A 16,989-nucleotide genomic window follows, 5' to 3' on the forward strand; every position below is an offset into this window, starting at 1 on the left:
CCCCCATTATCACATTGTCTCTCCCGATACACCACCTGAAGTAGAATTTTAAAATATTCTTTGGAAACCAATAGTTTCCAAATTTCTCTCGTCTCCGAGAAGGATTTGAAAATGTGTCCAGGGTCAGGAGGTGACCAGTTGGAGATCCATTACCTGTGTCTTCGTACTGGAACACCTAAGGCAGGGGTAGAGTGTGTTGCTCCTATTTAACGCAGCGGAATATATCTGGAGTGATTCATTGTACACGGCACCCCAAGGGCCAGCCGGGAGACCTGATGAAGGTGTTGGATTTCCAACTCCGACAGTTTGAAAAGTTATCTTCCAGATGTCTGTGGGGATGGTAATTTTGATTGGAAGCCCATCTCCCTGGCAGGAGAGATGAATTAATATGCGTAACAGCAGATGAAAGTGTTAATGAACTTCTCGTGAATCAATATTAATTCATTTCCATTATCTGATGGTGACATTTGGGCTTCAGAGGTAGAACGGTTGATGATTTATCAGGAAATCGTCTCTCTCTTATCATCAATTGCATTCCCATCTCGCCAGCAGACGCTGACTTATGCTCTTCCAATGTTGCTAGGCTCATACTGCACCTTGCCCAAGATTTCATTCCTAAGGATACAAGCCTAGATTGCAAGAGTTGGCGCGTCAGTTAATCGTGGAGGGGTGGGGACTGTCTCTTGCTTGTACATGTGTGTTTTCCAATCGAGGTCACTGGGTAGCAACCAGGAGATGAAAGTGCTGGTTTCCCTTAAACTACGTGGTCAATTGTAATAACCCAACAGCCAGTCCACTGGAGATCAGCTAACAACACAGGCTAAGGACTCAGACCTGGCCCACATTCTTGGTCCATGTGGCCAAACTCCACATTGTACCAGGGCAGTGAAGTCACAGTTTTGATGTGGGCCCAAGTTCTTACTGACACTGCTAAAGGCATTGGCCATTGACAGTTCTCTAAAGAAGAATATATAATCTGTTTACAGTTTGCCAAAACCTCTCACCATTCTATTTGTTCCCCTTTTTATCTAGAAATCAGTGGAATGATTCTGCTGTGTAAAGTGTGTGGGGATGTAGCATCTGGTTTCCACTATGGAGTACATGCCTGTGAAGGTTGCAAGGTAAGTTGCACCCACTTGAGAAGACCATACCAGTACGCATCCGCAGCTAATGTAAATGCATGCACATGTGCAGACATGGCCTGTGGATGCACACGTACACAGTATGTTTTCTAATGGCGCAGTTAGCAGAGGCATTGTGTGAGACTTAGCTCTGTCATCCAAAGAAATTTCTAGCTTTAACTCGACCTTTAACTCCTCGCTCCATTCGTGGGACATGGGTGTTGCTGACTGGCCCATCCCTAGTTGCCCCTGAGAAGGTCATGGTGAACTGAATGGCTTGCCAGGCCATTTCAGAGAGCAGTTGAGAGTCACCCATATTGCTGTGGCTTTGGAGTCACATGTAGACCAGACTAGGTAAGGACGGCAGATTTCCTTCCGTAAAGGACATTAGTGAACCAGGTGGATTTTTCCGACAATGGTCTCATGGTCATCGGTAGATTCTTAATTCCAGATTTTTTTAAATTGAATTCAAACTCCTCCATCCTGCTGTGGCAGGATTCAAACAGGAAACAGTAGCTGAGTTTCTGGATTAAGAGTCTAGCGATAATACCACTAGGCCATTTCCTCCCCATATGAGGTGAGGATAGGGATTGATCACTTTTGTGTGAGATACCCTGTGTGACAACAGCAACAATTTAAATTTGCAAAGCACCTTTAACATAATTGAACATTCCAAGGTGCTTCACAGGGGGGGGGGTTATCAAACAAAATGAGACACCGAGCCACACAGAGGTAATGGGTAACGTGGCCATAAGCTTGGTTGAAGAGGTGGGATTTTAGGAGTATCTCGGAGGAAGCTAGCAAGGTGAGGAGGCGTAGGGAGGACATCCCAGTGCTTGGGATCGAACCCTGGACAATTGAAGACGTGGTCACAAATAATAGTGATACTATCACTTCTCGGCCTTTTGGCTAAGATGGGGGCCAAGATGGGGTGCAATGCCTTATTGTGACAGCTTGGATCTTGTTTGTCTCCTTGTGGGAATTGGATTCAATTGGAATTTGAATTTGGTTTTTGGAGCAAGCAAGGAATGGATTTAGGTTTGGCCGGTCCACTCTGAGCATTGGCTTTGCAACCTCAAGGATGGAGTAAAAACAAATGGGGGCTGCTTAAGGTTCCAGAATTCGAGGAGGGTAGCTATCTCAGAGGATTGTGGCTGGAAGAGATTACAGAGCTCGGGAGGGACAAAGCCAAGAAGGGATTTGAAAAACAAGGGTGAGAATTTTAAAATCAAGATGTTGCTTAACTAGGAATTAATGTAGGTCAGTGATACAAAAGCATTGTTTTTTGCATGGCATGTGTGTATTAGTGAACCTGATGGGTTATTTACAATTTAAGTTTATTTATTCGTCACAAGTAAGGCTTGCATTAACACTGCAATGAAGTTACTGTGAAAATCCTCTAATTGCCACACTCCGGCGCCTGTTCGGGTACACTGAGGGAGAATTTAGCACGGCCAATGCAGCTAACCAGCATGTCTTTAGGACTGTGGGAGGAAACCAGAGCACCCGGTGGAAACGTACGCAGACACGGGGAGAACATGCCGACTTCACACAGACAGTGACCCAAGCCGGGAATCAAACCTGGGCCCCTGGCGCTGTGAGGCAGCAGTGCTAACCACTGTGCCGTGATGTTGGTTACCGTTACTGAGAATAGCTTTATATTCCAAGTTTATCAATTGAATTTGCATGTTACCATGGTGAGATTCAAACCCAGATCCCCAGAGCTTTAGCTTGAGCCTCTGGGCACAGTGACTGCTGTGGTACTTCCATTGCCCTCAAAGGCCAAATGTGCTGCCACGTAACCAATGCTTCTCGGTATGATTTGTCTTTCCCCTTGCTCTTGCAAATCTCATTGGTCTCCCTGCAGTTTGGGCATTGGCCCTTCACCAAGGCTTCTTACTAAATGTCACCGCTGCACTTGTCACCTAGTTGGTTAAATGCGCCGTTTGTGTTGGTGTTGTGTAACGCAGCACTTTCTCTTGTTGCAGGGCTTCTTCAGACGGAGCATTCAGCAAAACATCCAGTACAAGAAGTGCCTCAAGAATGAGAACTGCACTATTATGCGAATCAACAGGAATCGTTGCCAGCAATGCCGCTTTAAGAAGTGTCTTGCAGTTGGTATGTCCAGGGATGGTGAGTCTCTCTCTTTCCTTCTCCTGTTTCCCATAAATGGAGCTGTAGGATGAGTGGTCAGAAAGCAACACCTCGATGAGAATCGCCATGCATTTAGATTGTAAATATAACTTTAATTACACCATTGCCTTTCCACTAGAATCCTAAACCTAGAATCCCTGCAGTGTAGAAAAGGTCATTTGGTCCATTGAGCCTGCACCGATTCTCTAATAGGCTCTCCTATCCCAGGCCCTCTTCCCTGCCCTACTCCCGTAACCCCATACATTTACCATGTCTAATCCATCTAACTGTGGGACACTAAGGGGCCAATTTATCATGTCCAATCCACCCAACCCGCACATCTTTGGACTGTGGGAGGAAACCGGAGCACCCGGAGGAAACCCACGCAGACATGGGGAGAATGTGCAAACTCCGCACAGACAGCGACCCGAGCCGGGATTCAAACCCACGTTGAGAAGCACGTGCTCCTAGCGGTAGCCTATGGTGGTCTCAAGCTAAGCTGATAGGCATTGTGCTTATTGACTCCTTTAAGGCGTTGCAGTTCACGAATAGACTGTATCCAGTGTCCCATCTAATGAATTGGGTGAGTATCTGTCATGTGGTGTGGTGTTTGAACAGCAGGATTAAACCCCTGCAACCGATATGCCAAGTGGCGAGGCCGTGGCACAGTGGTAGTGTAATCCAGAGTTCCAGGGTGATGCTCTGGGGACCTGGGTTCAAATCCCACCGTGGCAGGTGGTAAAATTTGAATTAAAAAAAAAATCTGTAGTTAAAAGTCTAATGATGACCATGAAACCATTGTCGATTGTCATAAAAACTCATCTGGTTCACTAATGTCCTTTAGGGAAAGAAATCTGCAGTCCTTACCTGGTCTGGCCTACACGTGACTCCAGGCCCACAGCAATGTGGTTGACTCTTAAATGCCCTCTGAAATGGCCTAGCAAGCCACTCAGTTCAAGAGCAATTAAAGAATAAAGAGACTGCCCTTTAGAACAGAGATGAGGAGGAATTTCTTCAGCCAGAGAGTGTTGAATCTATGGAATTCATTGCCACAGAAGGCTGTGGAGGTCAGGTCATTGAGTGTATTTAAGACAGAGATAGGTTCTTTGGTAAAGGGATCAAAGGTTATGTGGAAAAAGCAGGAGAAACTTATCAGCCACTGGTGGAGCAGAGTCGATGGGCCAAATGGCCTAATACTGCCCCTATATCTTATGGATGGGCAACAAATATTGACCCAGTGAATGATGCCCGCATCCCCTGAAAGAATTTTTAAAAAGTGTGTGATGTCTTGAGCGGTGCAGACACAAGTTGAACTAAGGGTAACATTTTGCCTTTTTTCCCCGTACAGCGGTACGTTTTGGACGCATTCCAAAGCGAGAGAAGCAGCGAATGTTGGCGGAGATGCAAAGCGCCATGAATAATATGGTGAATAATCAGCTGAATGGAGAGCTACAGAATGAAATCCAGCCCCAGCAGCAAAACTGGCAACACCAGGCTCCTCTGGCAGCTCCAATCCCACCTCCACCGCAGGAGCGGTCATCCCCCAGCCTCCACCCCCAGCAGCAACACAACCCACAGCAGTTATACTGTCCCAGCACCGAGGCCTCCATGGAAGAAGTCATCTACTCCATTTCCAGGGCACACAAAGAGACCTTCACCTATGCCCATGACAAGTTAAAGCAAACGACTGCAGCCTGCCGACACAACATCGAACTGATGAACCACAATGCCAATTGCTGCCTGAATGGGTACCACATCAATGGGATGAACACCATCTATCATCAGGAGAACAACATCTTCCACAAAGCCAATAACGGCGGACTGAAGAACATGTGTTACCCATCTTCCTTCTCCAACGGGCACATCAGTGGGCACTATCAAAATCAGACCAATGGACACAAATTGCACACTAGAAACTCATATGGTGCCACTGATGAGATAGAGACTGACAATGGCAGGACCTGCCCATGGAAAGGGGCAAACAGTGTCATTCTGGTACGGAATTGCCCAACTTATACCTGATTTGGTGAAACATGATTTACTATTTGAACAGAATTCTCTTAAGTAGGAATTCCATTCAATATGTTTGTAAATAATAAACATGGCAGAGTGAACGTGTGGGGTTACGGGGATAGAGCTTGAGTAGGATGCTCCGTCGGAGAGTCGGTGCAGACTCGATGGGCCGAATGGCCTCCGCCTGCACTGTAGGGATTCTATGAAAATACCAGTAAAGTAAGCACATGCCAACTTGAGGTCCCCATGGAGACACAATCATGTTTAAAGTTTATTTATTAGTCACAAGTAGGCTTACATTAATGCTGCAATGAAGTTAATGTGAAAATCCCCTAGTCGCCACACTCTGATGCCTGTTAGAGGGAGAATTTAGCACGGCCAATGCACCTAACCAGCACGTCTTTCAGTCTGTGGGAGGAAACCGGAGCACCTGCAGGAAACCCACGTAGACACGGGGAGAACATGCAGACTCCGCACAGACAGTCACCCAAGCCAGGATTCAAACCCGAGTGCCACCTATTCAAACTGTGCCACCTATGTATGCTAAAACAAAACATTCTTAAATAATGGGGATGTTTAGTTTAGCAACCACAATATAAAGTAGGAAAACTTGTCTTAGTTTGAAGCTCTGTAAGAACTTAAGACCAGTTTTATTGAACAAGCCCATCCTCCTTTCGTAGATCAATGTTATGCACCCACTCTTTTACATTTGCGCTATATCTATTAATCCTTCATAGAAAACATCTATTTTTTCAATGAATTATTTAATATTCAGTTAATTTTCCTGCAATATTAAATTGAGCCACTGGAATTTTCCTACTCCTAATCTGCTTTTTAAAGAAAATCTAAAGAATTATGTATGTGCTGGATGGCAGATTTGAGAAGGAATCTGAGGTTGTCCGCAGAACACTTTACACCTGTCTTGGAAACACTCGACGTCTGGCTTTGATTAAATATCCTAGTTCTTTCTCCTTCCCCCAACCACATCAAATTATTTGGTGTAAAATCATTCCAAATTGAATTTAGTCAAGAGCCATTCTGGTACAGATGGAGGCCATTTGGCCCATTGAGTCCATACCAGCTCTCTGTAGAGCAACCCAGAGAGTCCCATTTCTTGACCCCATAACGTTTTCCTCACAAATGTGTGCAGGCAGCTCATTCCAATTTTTATTCATTGATTTTTTTAATTTTCTTTATCTGAAAAAGCAAAGAACAAACTTTTTTTTGTTAATAAGTTTAAAATTTATTTATTAGTGTCACAAATAGGCTGACATTAACACTACAATGAAGTTACTGTGAAAATCCCCCAGCCACCACACTCTGCTGCCTGCTCGGGTACACTGAGGGAGCATTTAGCATGGCCAATGCACCTAACCAGCACGTCTCTGGACTGTGGGAGAAACCGGAGCACCCGGAGGAAATCTACACAGACACTGGGAGAACGTGCAGACTCCGCACAGACAGTGACCCAAGCCGGGAATCGAACCAGGGTCCCTGGCGCTGTGAGGCAGCAGTGCTAACCACTGTGCTGTCCCTATTATCAACTCAGTGTCCGTTTTACACACGAGTGCAAACTCCACAATTGAAGTGGAATCAACTCGGGTCCCTGGCACTGTGAGGCAGCAGTGCTAGCCACTGTGCCGTCCCTATAATCAACTCAGTGTCCGTTTTACACACGAGTGCAAACTCCACAATTGAAGTGGAATCAACTCGGGTCCCTGGCGCTGTGAGGCAGCAGTGCTAACCACTGTGCCACCCACAGTCCTCCTGCAGAGAAGATAAGTGGGAAATCCTTGATTCCAACTCAGCCAAAGCTTTCCTTCATTTAGTGGACACCAAAGGAATGTTAAAGCATTAATTTCTGAAACTTTAATTAATAAGATGTAATTTCTTTTTGCTTGTACACTCATTTTCACTTTATTCCAGTTGGCCCAATTTGTAGAAAATACAAGTGCTCCATAAGTGACAATTTGATGCCATTTTCTCAGCAATTGCCCTCTTAAACTTTGAACGCTTGTCAGATAGATAATCGATTCGATTCTCTGAAGCAAAATGTGGTTTTGGGGTGGGAGGGAGAGCTTAAAAATATCAGTTATTTAGATTCAAGAGCATTTAATAGAAAGTCATAATCTGGTTGTTAATTTGTTGAGATTTGATAGTTTGATTAGCACAATCATATAAACACTGACGCTGAAATCTAAAGTAGATTGTAAGATCATTTGAAAGTCATTCCTCTGTTACTTAAATCTTCTGGAGTGTGTTGTTTCTCCATGTTGCCTGTTCACACAAGAATCCTTTCAGGAATTGCTACAGAGAACAACCTCCACTTCACTAATAATTCTTGAATGAGTTTATTTGTCCCTGGAGGCTGTTTGCACCAGATTCAGGGGTCATGCACTCCATGGTGGCACAGTGGTTGGCACTGCTGCTTCATAGCGCCAGGAACACAGGTTCGATTCCCAGCTTGGGTCACTGTCTGTGCGGAGTCTGCATGTTCTCCCCGTGTCTGCGTGGGTTTCCTTCAGATGCTCCGGTTTCCTCCCACAGTTTGAAAGATATGCTGATTAGGTGCAATGGCCATGCTAAATTCTCCCTCAGTGTACCCCAACAGGCGCTGGAGTGTGGCGACTAGGGGATTTTCACAGTAACTTCATTGCTGTGTTAATGTAAGCCTTCTTGTGACTAATAAATAAACTTTAAAAAACTTCACTTTTCTGAATCAAGCAGATTCCAATTGGTGACCTGTACCCTCAGAAGCTTTGTGCTGTCAACTAGCCAAGTAATGGAATAAGCAACTTGGAGGAAGAGTATCTGAGCTTCGAGAAACACAACACTTACTGTCCTGCTCACTTTGTTGAAAGCTTCCCTTAGCTAGGCGGTGCTGTTGCTGTTAGTTGCTTGCCCGCACTGAGCAAACATTCACAGAAGTTAACCCCAACCACGGGTGGATAAAAGATGAATTAAAAGGGTGGCAGAGTGGTTTGCACTGCTGCCTCACGGCATCAGTGACCTGGGTTCAATTCCATTCTGTGTGGAGTTTGCACATTCTCCCGTGTCTGTTTGGGTTCCCTCTGGGTTCTCTGGTTTCCTCCCACAGTCCAAAGATGTGCGGGTTAGGGGGATTGGCCATGCTAAATTGGTCCTTAGTGTCGGGGGGATTAACAGGGCAAATACGTGGGGTAAAGGGGATAGGGTCTGGGTGGGATTGTTGTCGGTGTAGGCTCAATGGGCCGAATGGCCTCCTTCTGCACTGTTGGGATTCTATGAACAGTCCCGTTTATTTCTCTCTCTGCAGGCCTGCCCCATGAACATACAGCCCCATGTGGACGGCAATCGCTCCGTACAACAGATCTGGGAGGACTTCTCCTTGAGCTTCACGCCGGCTGTCAAAGAAGTGGTCGAGTTTGCGAAACTTATCCCGGGTTTCAAGGAGCTGTCCCAGCACGACCAGGTCATCCTGCTGAAGGCTGGCACCTTTGAGGTAACTCATGGGATTAAAGGATTGACACGTGCCAATCCGCAATTGTGAGAAGTTAAATGCCAGAAATTGGGTTAATTCCAAGGTTTATTACTAAACGTGGGAGAGCAAAAAAATTAATTAACTCACTCAATCTATTACATGATTAAGTGTCTGTACTCTTGGGTGGAGTAAATTGAATGGCAGAAGTTTAGCAGAGTGAATCCATTCAGTATTCAGGCTGGAATTTTAATCAGTTATTTTGGGTAGAATGAATGTCTAACATGCTGTGGATTTGGAACCATTCTGAATCTGCGCTTCTTGAACTTGTATCAGGTGCGCACAGTATCAATGCAATTGTTGGTGCATTGTACTGCCAAGGCTTGAGTGCTGAATCAGATATCACCGAGGTCTGGTTTGCCACAGCTATGAAGAAGTGTTGCTATGGTAACTCAAGTCTATGCGCTACCTGATGCCGCAGTTTATTAAGTTGGGCCTATGTTCTCTGGAGTCTAGGCGAATGAGAGGCGAGCTCATTGAAACATACCAGGTTCTGAAGGGGCATGAATGAGTGGACGCTGAGAGATTATTGCCACTGGCCAGGGAACCTAAACACAGTCTCAGGATAAGGGCCCAATCATTTAGGACTGAGATTAGAAGGAATTACTTCACTCAAAGGGGTTGTGAATCTTTGGAATTCCCTGAGGGTTGTGGAAGCTCCATCCTTCAATACATTTATGGCTGAGATAGACAGATATTAAAAAAATCCATTCTTAAAGTTAACAAAGCCAATGCACAGAGTGGATGAGGCAAGCCCTTGATCCAACTCCTTTCTTGCTCCAAAAAACAATTCAAATTGCATCTCATGGAATCGAATCATTGAATCCCTACAGTACAGAAGGAGGCCATTCGGCCCATCAAGTCTGCACTGACCACAATCCCACCCAGGCCCTATCCCCGTAACCCCACACATTTACCCTGCTAATCCCCCTGACACTAAGGTCAATTTAGCATGGCCAACCCACACATCTTTGGATTGTGGAAGGAAGCTGAAGCATCTGGAGGAAACCCACGCAGACACTGGGGAGAACGTGCAAACTCCACACAGTGACCTGAGGCCGGAATTGAACCTGGGTCCCTGGCATTGTGAGGCAGCAGTGCTAACCACTGTGCCACCGTGCCACTAATCCATGGTTCCCACAAGAGAGACAAACACAATCCAATCTTAGTCAAAAGGCAGAGAAGCGATCGGTAAAGTCACTGTAGCCCAGATGACCATCGGTTGATCTCCCCGTTTGAGGGGGAGAGCTGACTGGTGGTGTTATAACTTGAGGATCACCACACCTCGGGTGAGGGACATGCTTGAGAAGGCGGGGCCTTCATGGATAACCTCATCCAGTACAGGAATTGAACCCACGCTGTTGGCGGTGCTCTGCATCATGAGCCAGCCATCAAACCAGCTGAGCTAAGCATCGAGAGGAGCAGGCGGGAAAGTGGAGTTGAAGCCCAAGATCAGTCATGATTGTACAGAATGGCGGAGCAGGCTCAATAGGCCACAGGGTTCACTCCTACCCCTATCTCTGTGTTAACCCACAGACAGCAGGGCACTGGACCACGATCACCTGTCCCCATTTGCTGAGTTTCCAGGATGCAGTCAAGGAAGATTCCCATGGGGAGGGAGGTGAAGGAAAACTTAGGAATTGCCCCCTGCCCACTCTCACTATTGACAAAACCTGAACAGCGGAGCATCAGAAATTGATGACAAAACAGTTAAAGCAAGGATCAAAATAAATATTAACTAAGAATTTTCATATGAAGGAGTCAGAAGCAATTTCTCACACACAAAGTAACTCGCTGGTACGCTGAATCATTCGCAAGACAAATTGTTGTGCTTTCGTGTATATTTGCAGTGTATATTCATAGAATCCCTACAGTGCAGAAAGAAGCCATTCAGCCCATCATATGCACTGACCCTCCAAAAGAGCATCTTACCCCGGCCCTATCCCTATAACTCCACGTGTTTACCCTGCTAATCCCCCAAACTTGCACATCCTGGGACACCAAGGGTCAATTTAGCACGGCCAATCCACCTAACCTGCACACCTTTGGACTGTGGGAGGAAACCGGAGCACCCGGAGGAATCCCACGGAGACACGGGGAGAAAACACCACACAGACAGTCACCCAAGGCCGGAATTGAACCCGAGGCAGCAGGTGCTAATCATTATGCCACCCACTGCAGGAAAAAAAAACCCCTTCTGAAAAGCATTTACATATGATTGGTTTGATCCCTTTGTGCGGCAGGTCCTGATGGTGAGGTTTGCCTCTCTGTTCAACATGAAGGAGCAGACGGTCACTTTTATCAGTGGGACCACGTACTCCATCGAAGAGCTGCGAGGCATGAGGATGGGAGACCTGCTCAACTCCATGTTCGACTTCAGCGAAAAACTGAGCTCCTTACACCTCAGCGAGGAAGAGTTGGGCCTGTTCACTGCTGTCGTGCTTGTCTCTGCAGGTGAGGATTGGGGTCAGGCAGGAGAGCGGGGGCGGGGGGAGGGGAGCTGAGGTTCTCCCTCCAAGGGCAAGATTAGCCAGTCGTTAATCTTGGTCACTTGTGGAATGGGCTCAAAAGCCAATCATAATGGCTCCCTTGATTCCCCCAGCTGAGACCCATGCGGACTAGATGTCAGGTATACGTGGAACTCAGCGGCGCACCGTGGGTGTGCTTAACCGCCCCCCCCTGGGCCCGCAGGCAAGCCCTGTACTGATGTTTTGTCACCTAGTTCCGTGCCAGCGGGAACTTTGTCAGAGTGTCTGGAAACAACAACTGGATGGGGAAATTCCCTGATGTCTGGCGTACAGCTGAACCCAGAAAATGTAGAAAACATGACTGTTGTTAGCAGGTTTAACACTCCCTCACTCGCTCACTTTGCCACAAAGGCCCCACATTCCTGTCAGCTGGTCCTAACACCCAGTATATTGACTAGTTCTCAGCATTGATTGACATGTCGAGCTGCGTTCTCCCGAGGCCTCCCTGCCCAGGGCAGGGTGGCAACAGGAATCGGGCCCCGGTTTGACGGTGGGCAGCCAGTTGTTTGATGTGGAGACGGGTTCGGTGGCTAATTAGTGTCTGTGGGGATGGGAGTGGAGGCCCGGATTGAAACACTCCATGTCGGCCATGACTGTGGCTGCTGTATGAATACTCGCTCTGCGGAGTGAGAGAAGGCAGAGCACTGGATATTACACAAGTGCCTCAGCTGACAGCCTAGTTGTCCTTGGCAGGCCTGACCCCTGATCTTCTGAGCTGGCTATGCCAGGGGGGGTGTTAACTCCACCCACAGCTCCCGCCCCCCACCCCCCCCCCAACACCCCGCCTCATGTTGCCCGATTGTTACTGACCCGTCTCTCTGCCACCTCCACTGTTTTGTCAGAGATCCTCTCTGCACTGTTCACACTTCCCTGGACTCGCCTGGGAGGATGATCATGACTGGATCCCCAATGTCTACCCACCTCTCTCCACCCCCCCTCCCCCCCCCCCCCCCCCCCCCCCCCGACTCTGCCCCGTGCCAGGTGTGCAGCCTCTGCAACCTCATGCAAATCTCAAATCTGCTGCCCCCCTACCCCTTCATTAATGCCTCCATAATCGGTGGGTAGGTGGGATTGTGAGGCTACCTTCTTTTTGCCTCGCTGACCCTGCTCGTTGCCAGGAATGGGGTCTGGGTAGCGGTGGACACCCCCCCCCCCCCACCCCCCCCCCCCCCACCCCCCCCCCACCCCCCCCCCCCCCCCCCCCCCCCCCCCCCCCCACCCACCCCCGTTCAATGGGCGGGAATCTTACAAGAATTTGCCAGAGTGTCAGTTCTGATGAGGAAGCTGGTGTGGAACGCTTCAGCTCCACCCGCCAGATCCCACATCTGAACTTCCCCCAAAAAAAAGAGTGGGCGTAGTCTGGCAGGGCGGAGCCTCTGAGCCAGGAACCGCCTCCCACTGAGATCGGGCACCATTTTGAAAGGGTGTCCCGATAACCCTCCACCACCCAAATACCTGTGGCTTCCCCCACCCCAATCATCACCGGCATTCACCCCCCCCCCCCCCCTCCTCCAACCCCACTGACCCCAGTGTCAACCTGGTAGTGCCAACCTGTGCCAGGAGCAGTGCTGGGGACATTGCCTGGCCATGTTCCTCTCCCCGGAGGCTATACTGAGAGCTGTGCCCCTGGCCGGTGGGTGGGATCCCCACGATAGGTTCATGTTGGCAAGGTATGAAAACCTGCTAGTGGGGAGGGGGTCTTTGATTAGATTTAACTCTATTTAAATGTATTGAAATCAGTGGGCGTGGGCCAGATTGCGTCATTGGCGACGGGCGGCAGGAATCGGATCTGGCCAGCGAGATTCCCGATTTCTGGGTTTTGCCGCAGATTGAGCCCTTGCTGATGACCCCACGGACGGGAGAGAGTGCGGGGCTCAAGATCCTGCTCACTGGGGCAAATTCTCCTGTTCCGCCTGCCACGGGAATTGTAACGGGTGGGAGGGGCGGACCACGGATAGGTCCGTTGACCTTGGGTGGGATTTTCCAGTTTCGGGGGCGAGCGCGGCTGGAAAATCCCGTTCTTTTGTGGTGTTTCTGTGAAAAATCGGCAGTTTTCGAGCGAGGGTGGGATTGGATTGTTCGTCTCCACTTCCTCACCCAGCCCAGGGGGGGGGAGGGGGTGGTAGGGGAGGGGGGGGGGGTGGGGGGGAAGGAGACCATTTATATATTTTAAAAAATATATAGTAAGAGTTTGCCAAGAGTGAGCTTGCCCGTTTGCCGATCGGTTTTCAAGGCGATGTTTCTAAATACCCACAGATCGTTCCGGAATCGAGAACATCAACTCGGTGGAACAGCTCCAAGAGACGCTGATCCGAGTCCTGAGGGCGCTGGTGATGAAGAACTACCCCAACGAGGGCACTCGCTTTACTAAGCTGCTCCTGAAGCTGCCAGACCTGCGCACTCTGAACAACATGCACTCTGAAAAACTGCTGGCCTTTCGGATAGACCCCTGAGCCTTTCCCGTCAAACCACAGCCATACCAGACTTAACGCCGGCACATTTTTAAAAGCAATTTTTATTTATGTTTCAACGAACGTTGGGGGAGTGGCGGGGGGGGGGGTGACATGTTGCAAAGCATCTTGTAAATATGTGTATATTTCAGCTGTCGGGGGGGGGGGAGTGTAATATATTCTTATAAGGAATGTTCTACAAATCAATATATTTAAAATGTCCCTTGGGACCGAGGATATGACTGCATACCTGAGCTTGATGGTAGAACTAACTGTGAGGTTGCTTGCTGATTTGGAGTACTGTATAAAAGGCAATCAAAGACCCGTGCACCCTGAACAGTGAGCAGGGAATGATCTGCGCTGCCCTTTGATCTGTTGTCTCTCCCACAGTCTCTCCTTGACTAATTAGCGGTCTACATTTCAGTGTCCGAACCCACAGTGAATCCCAGCACCATATACTCTCACCTGAAGACCATCATCGTGTTACCAGTCGCGCCATCCTTGGAAGTTCCAGCCTAACCGAGGTCGAAGGCAAGAGGGTGACCTGAGGCCATCTTCCAGAGCAAAGAAAAACAGCCGAAGCCCATTTCACCAACTCATTTCCCTTTGTCAAACAAATGATGTTTCGTCTCGTGGACTATTCACGGATTAGCCTGAAGCCTCAAAGCTGCTTCAGACATTCCACAGGAAGCAGAGAGATGATCAAACTCAAGTCGCGACGCGTGTCTCTCGAAGCTGGCCTTTCTAAATGGCAGGAGTTGTTTGCGAGGAAGTTGCTGCATGCTTGTGGTTTACTTGTATTTTAAGATCTACAGAAGATTCAACACATCAGCTGTCCACCCCCCTCCCCCCTCTCCCCCCCCACCTCCAACCACACCCTCACCCAGTGAGCAGAAAACCCCAGACTGCACCCTTCCGGTCTGTTGAGTAAGCTGGTGCAGTGGTAGTGATGCCCGCAACTGGCTTCAGTATCCTGGGCTAGGGAGGTGAGTGTAGTGGGGGGGGGGGGGGGGGGGGGGTACGGGGGAGGGGGGGTGGAGGGCGGGAGGGGGGGGGGGGAAACGACCTGTTGGGAGATGCATGCAGGTGTTGGTTTTAAATGTTTTGATAAGTCGAAAAGCTCAAGTGTTGCTGAAGTAAGATGTGTCGAAGCTTTTCGTATTGCACCTATCAGGACAGACGCAAGAATGTCAAATTTCAAAGGGGTCGACAATTTATTCTGTGTGAGAATCGGGCACTGATTGGGCAAGACATTGCCATGGAAAATGCACCAGGGAACTATTTATCCCGTAATTCAACAAAGGTGTAATGCCTGCACCTGTTCCTATTCCCCTTCTTTTAACCTTTGAAATTTGGTATTCTTGCATCTATCCTGATGGATAGAAACTGAAAACCTCCCACGGCATGACTCTTTTTATGGTATCGGCAATATTTAAGTTGAAAAGCCTACTGACCACCAACCCCCACACAAAGAAAGGACACTTGGGGTGAGATACTGAAGGGGCCTCTGACATTTGTGGAACTATCTCCCAACAGCGTTAGCAGAGGAAGTGTGTGAAAGCTGAAATGCTTCAAACTTAAAACAACAATAAACCTGTGTGTCCATCGCAGCAGGACAGAGCCTGCTCTCGATTAAATAGATTTACTGCATCTGTCTCAATGTAGTTGAATAATTGATGTGTATGTGAATCCAGATGAATTCATTAACAATTTCTAAAAATAAAAATAATGAATGCACTGAGTTAAATAACAAAATGAATCTCCGTCTCATTTGACAGCAATATTGGTGAGAAGGTTTCGCAACTGCTGTTTGTGCTACTAGGATTATGAGTCGCTTGGGAGCACTGTAGAATTTCTCGAGGGAAATTGGGATTCCTTCACCTGTTTGTTATAACTGGGCAACACTTTAGCCATTGACCTTTTACCCCGGGTGGCACAGTGGCCAGTATTGTTGCCTCACGGCGCCAGGGACCCGGGTTCAATTCTGACCTTGGGTGACTTGTCTTTCTCCCTGTGTCGGTGAGGAATCCTTCCCACACTCCAAAGATGTGCGGGTTAGGTGGATTGGCCGTACTAAATTGCTCTTTAGTGTCAGGGGGACTGGCGGGGTGAATATGTGGGGTTGCGGGGATAGGGCCGGGGTGGGATTGTCGGTGCAGGTTCGATGGGCCGAATAGTCTGTACCGGAGGGATTCTGTGATGCTTCTAAAGTGCAGGACAGCAACAAGGTGAAAGAGATTCGGAGGTTGTATCAAAAGGAAGTCTATAAAGGGAGCTGAAGGCAGCAACAGATCCATAATTTGGAGATCTGGGGACGAATGAGTTAAGAGTAAGAGACAACATATTGAGCCACAAATAGTTCCTTTGCACCAGTGCCCCAGGGTTCCCGCAACATGGTTATTATACATAAAACTGTTAGGGCTCGTAAAGATGTCTAAAAATAGGTCTTCCCAGCAGCCAGTCTTAGTGAGTCCTTGTTGTTTTATATTTAGCATGAGCCAGCTGCACAGGGGAAGAACTTGCATTTATAAAGTGCATTTCATAGCCTGCAGGCTTCCCAAAGCGCTTTGCAGCCAATTATATATCTTACATAAAAAATGTAGAGACCCTGGCAGCCATTTTATGCACATCAAAAATCCGCAAAGTGGGATTCAGTAAATGGCCAGATCATCAGTTTCAGAGATGCGAGTTGAGGGATAAGTACTGTCCAGGACAGTGACCTTAGAATCATAGAATAACTGCAGTGCTGAAGGAGGCTATTCAGCCCATCGAGTCTGTACCAATGACAATCCCACCCAGGTCCTATCCCCATAACCCTACGTATTTACCCAGCTAATCCCCCTGACACTAAGGGTCAATTTAGCATAGCCAACCCACCTAACGCGTACATCTTTGGACTGTGGGAGGAAACCCATGCAGACAGTCACCCAAAGCTGGAATTGAACCCAGGTCACTGGCGCTGTGCGGCAGCAGTGCAAACCACTGTGCCACCGTGCCACCTTGCTCTTCCTGGAGTAGCGCCACGGGGTTCTAACATCTGCCCAAGACATCAGTTTAACCTCTCATTTCGATAGGTGGCATCTTTTTGGCAGTGCAGCACTCCATCAGCACCGCAATGCAGGCTTCAAGTATGTCAAATCTCTGGATTTTTGTTAAAGTTTTAAAGTTAATGTTTATTTATTAGAGTCACAAGTCGGCAGAAAAAAAAATTTCTGGTAAGGCTTTCA

The 16,989-nt window shown here is 48.0% G+C and overlaps 1 protein-coding gene across 2 annotated transcripts in view; it reads left to right on the forward strand.

Annotated features, from left to right (window-relative positions):
- nr1d1 (nuclear receptor subfamily 1, group d, member 1) overlaps window positions 1-13,855 on the forward strand; it is a 28,763-nt gene extending 14,908 nt beyond the window's left edge. For both annotated transcript variants that reach the window (XM_078224088.1, XM_078224089.1), the window contains exons 3-8: window positions 1,033-1,121; window positions 3,110-3,254; window positions 4,603-5,249; window positions 8,563-8,748; window positions 11,028-11,238; window positions 13,569-13,855. In XM_078224088.1, coding sequence (XP_078080214.1) covers window positions 1,033-1,121; window positions 3,110-3,254; window positions 4,603-5,249; window positions 8,563-8,748; window positions 11,028-11,238; window positions 13,569-13,765 — 1,475 coding nt within the window. In that variant the 3' untranslated portion in view covers window positions 13,766-13,855. The remainder of the gene's footprint in view (window positions 1-1,032; window positions 1,122-3,109; window positions 3,255-4,602; window positions 5,250-8,562; window positions 8,749-11,027; window positions 11,239-13,568) is intronic.
- Window positions 13,856-16,989: the final 3,134 nt, after the last annotated feature.

The sequence above is a fragment of the Mustelus asterias genome, chromosome 11 (genome assembly GCF_964213995.1).
Source record: "Mustelus asterias chromosome 11, sMusAst1.hap1.1, whole genome shotgun sequence".
Classification (NCBI taxonomy): domain Eukaryota; kingdom Metazoa; phylum Chordata; class Chondrichthyes; order Carcharhiniformes; family Triakidae; genus Mustelus; species Mustelus asterias.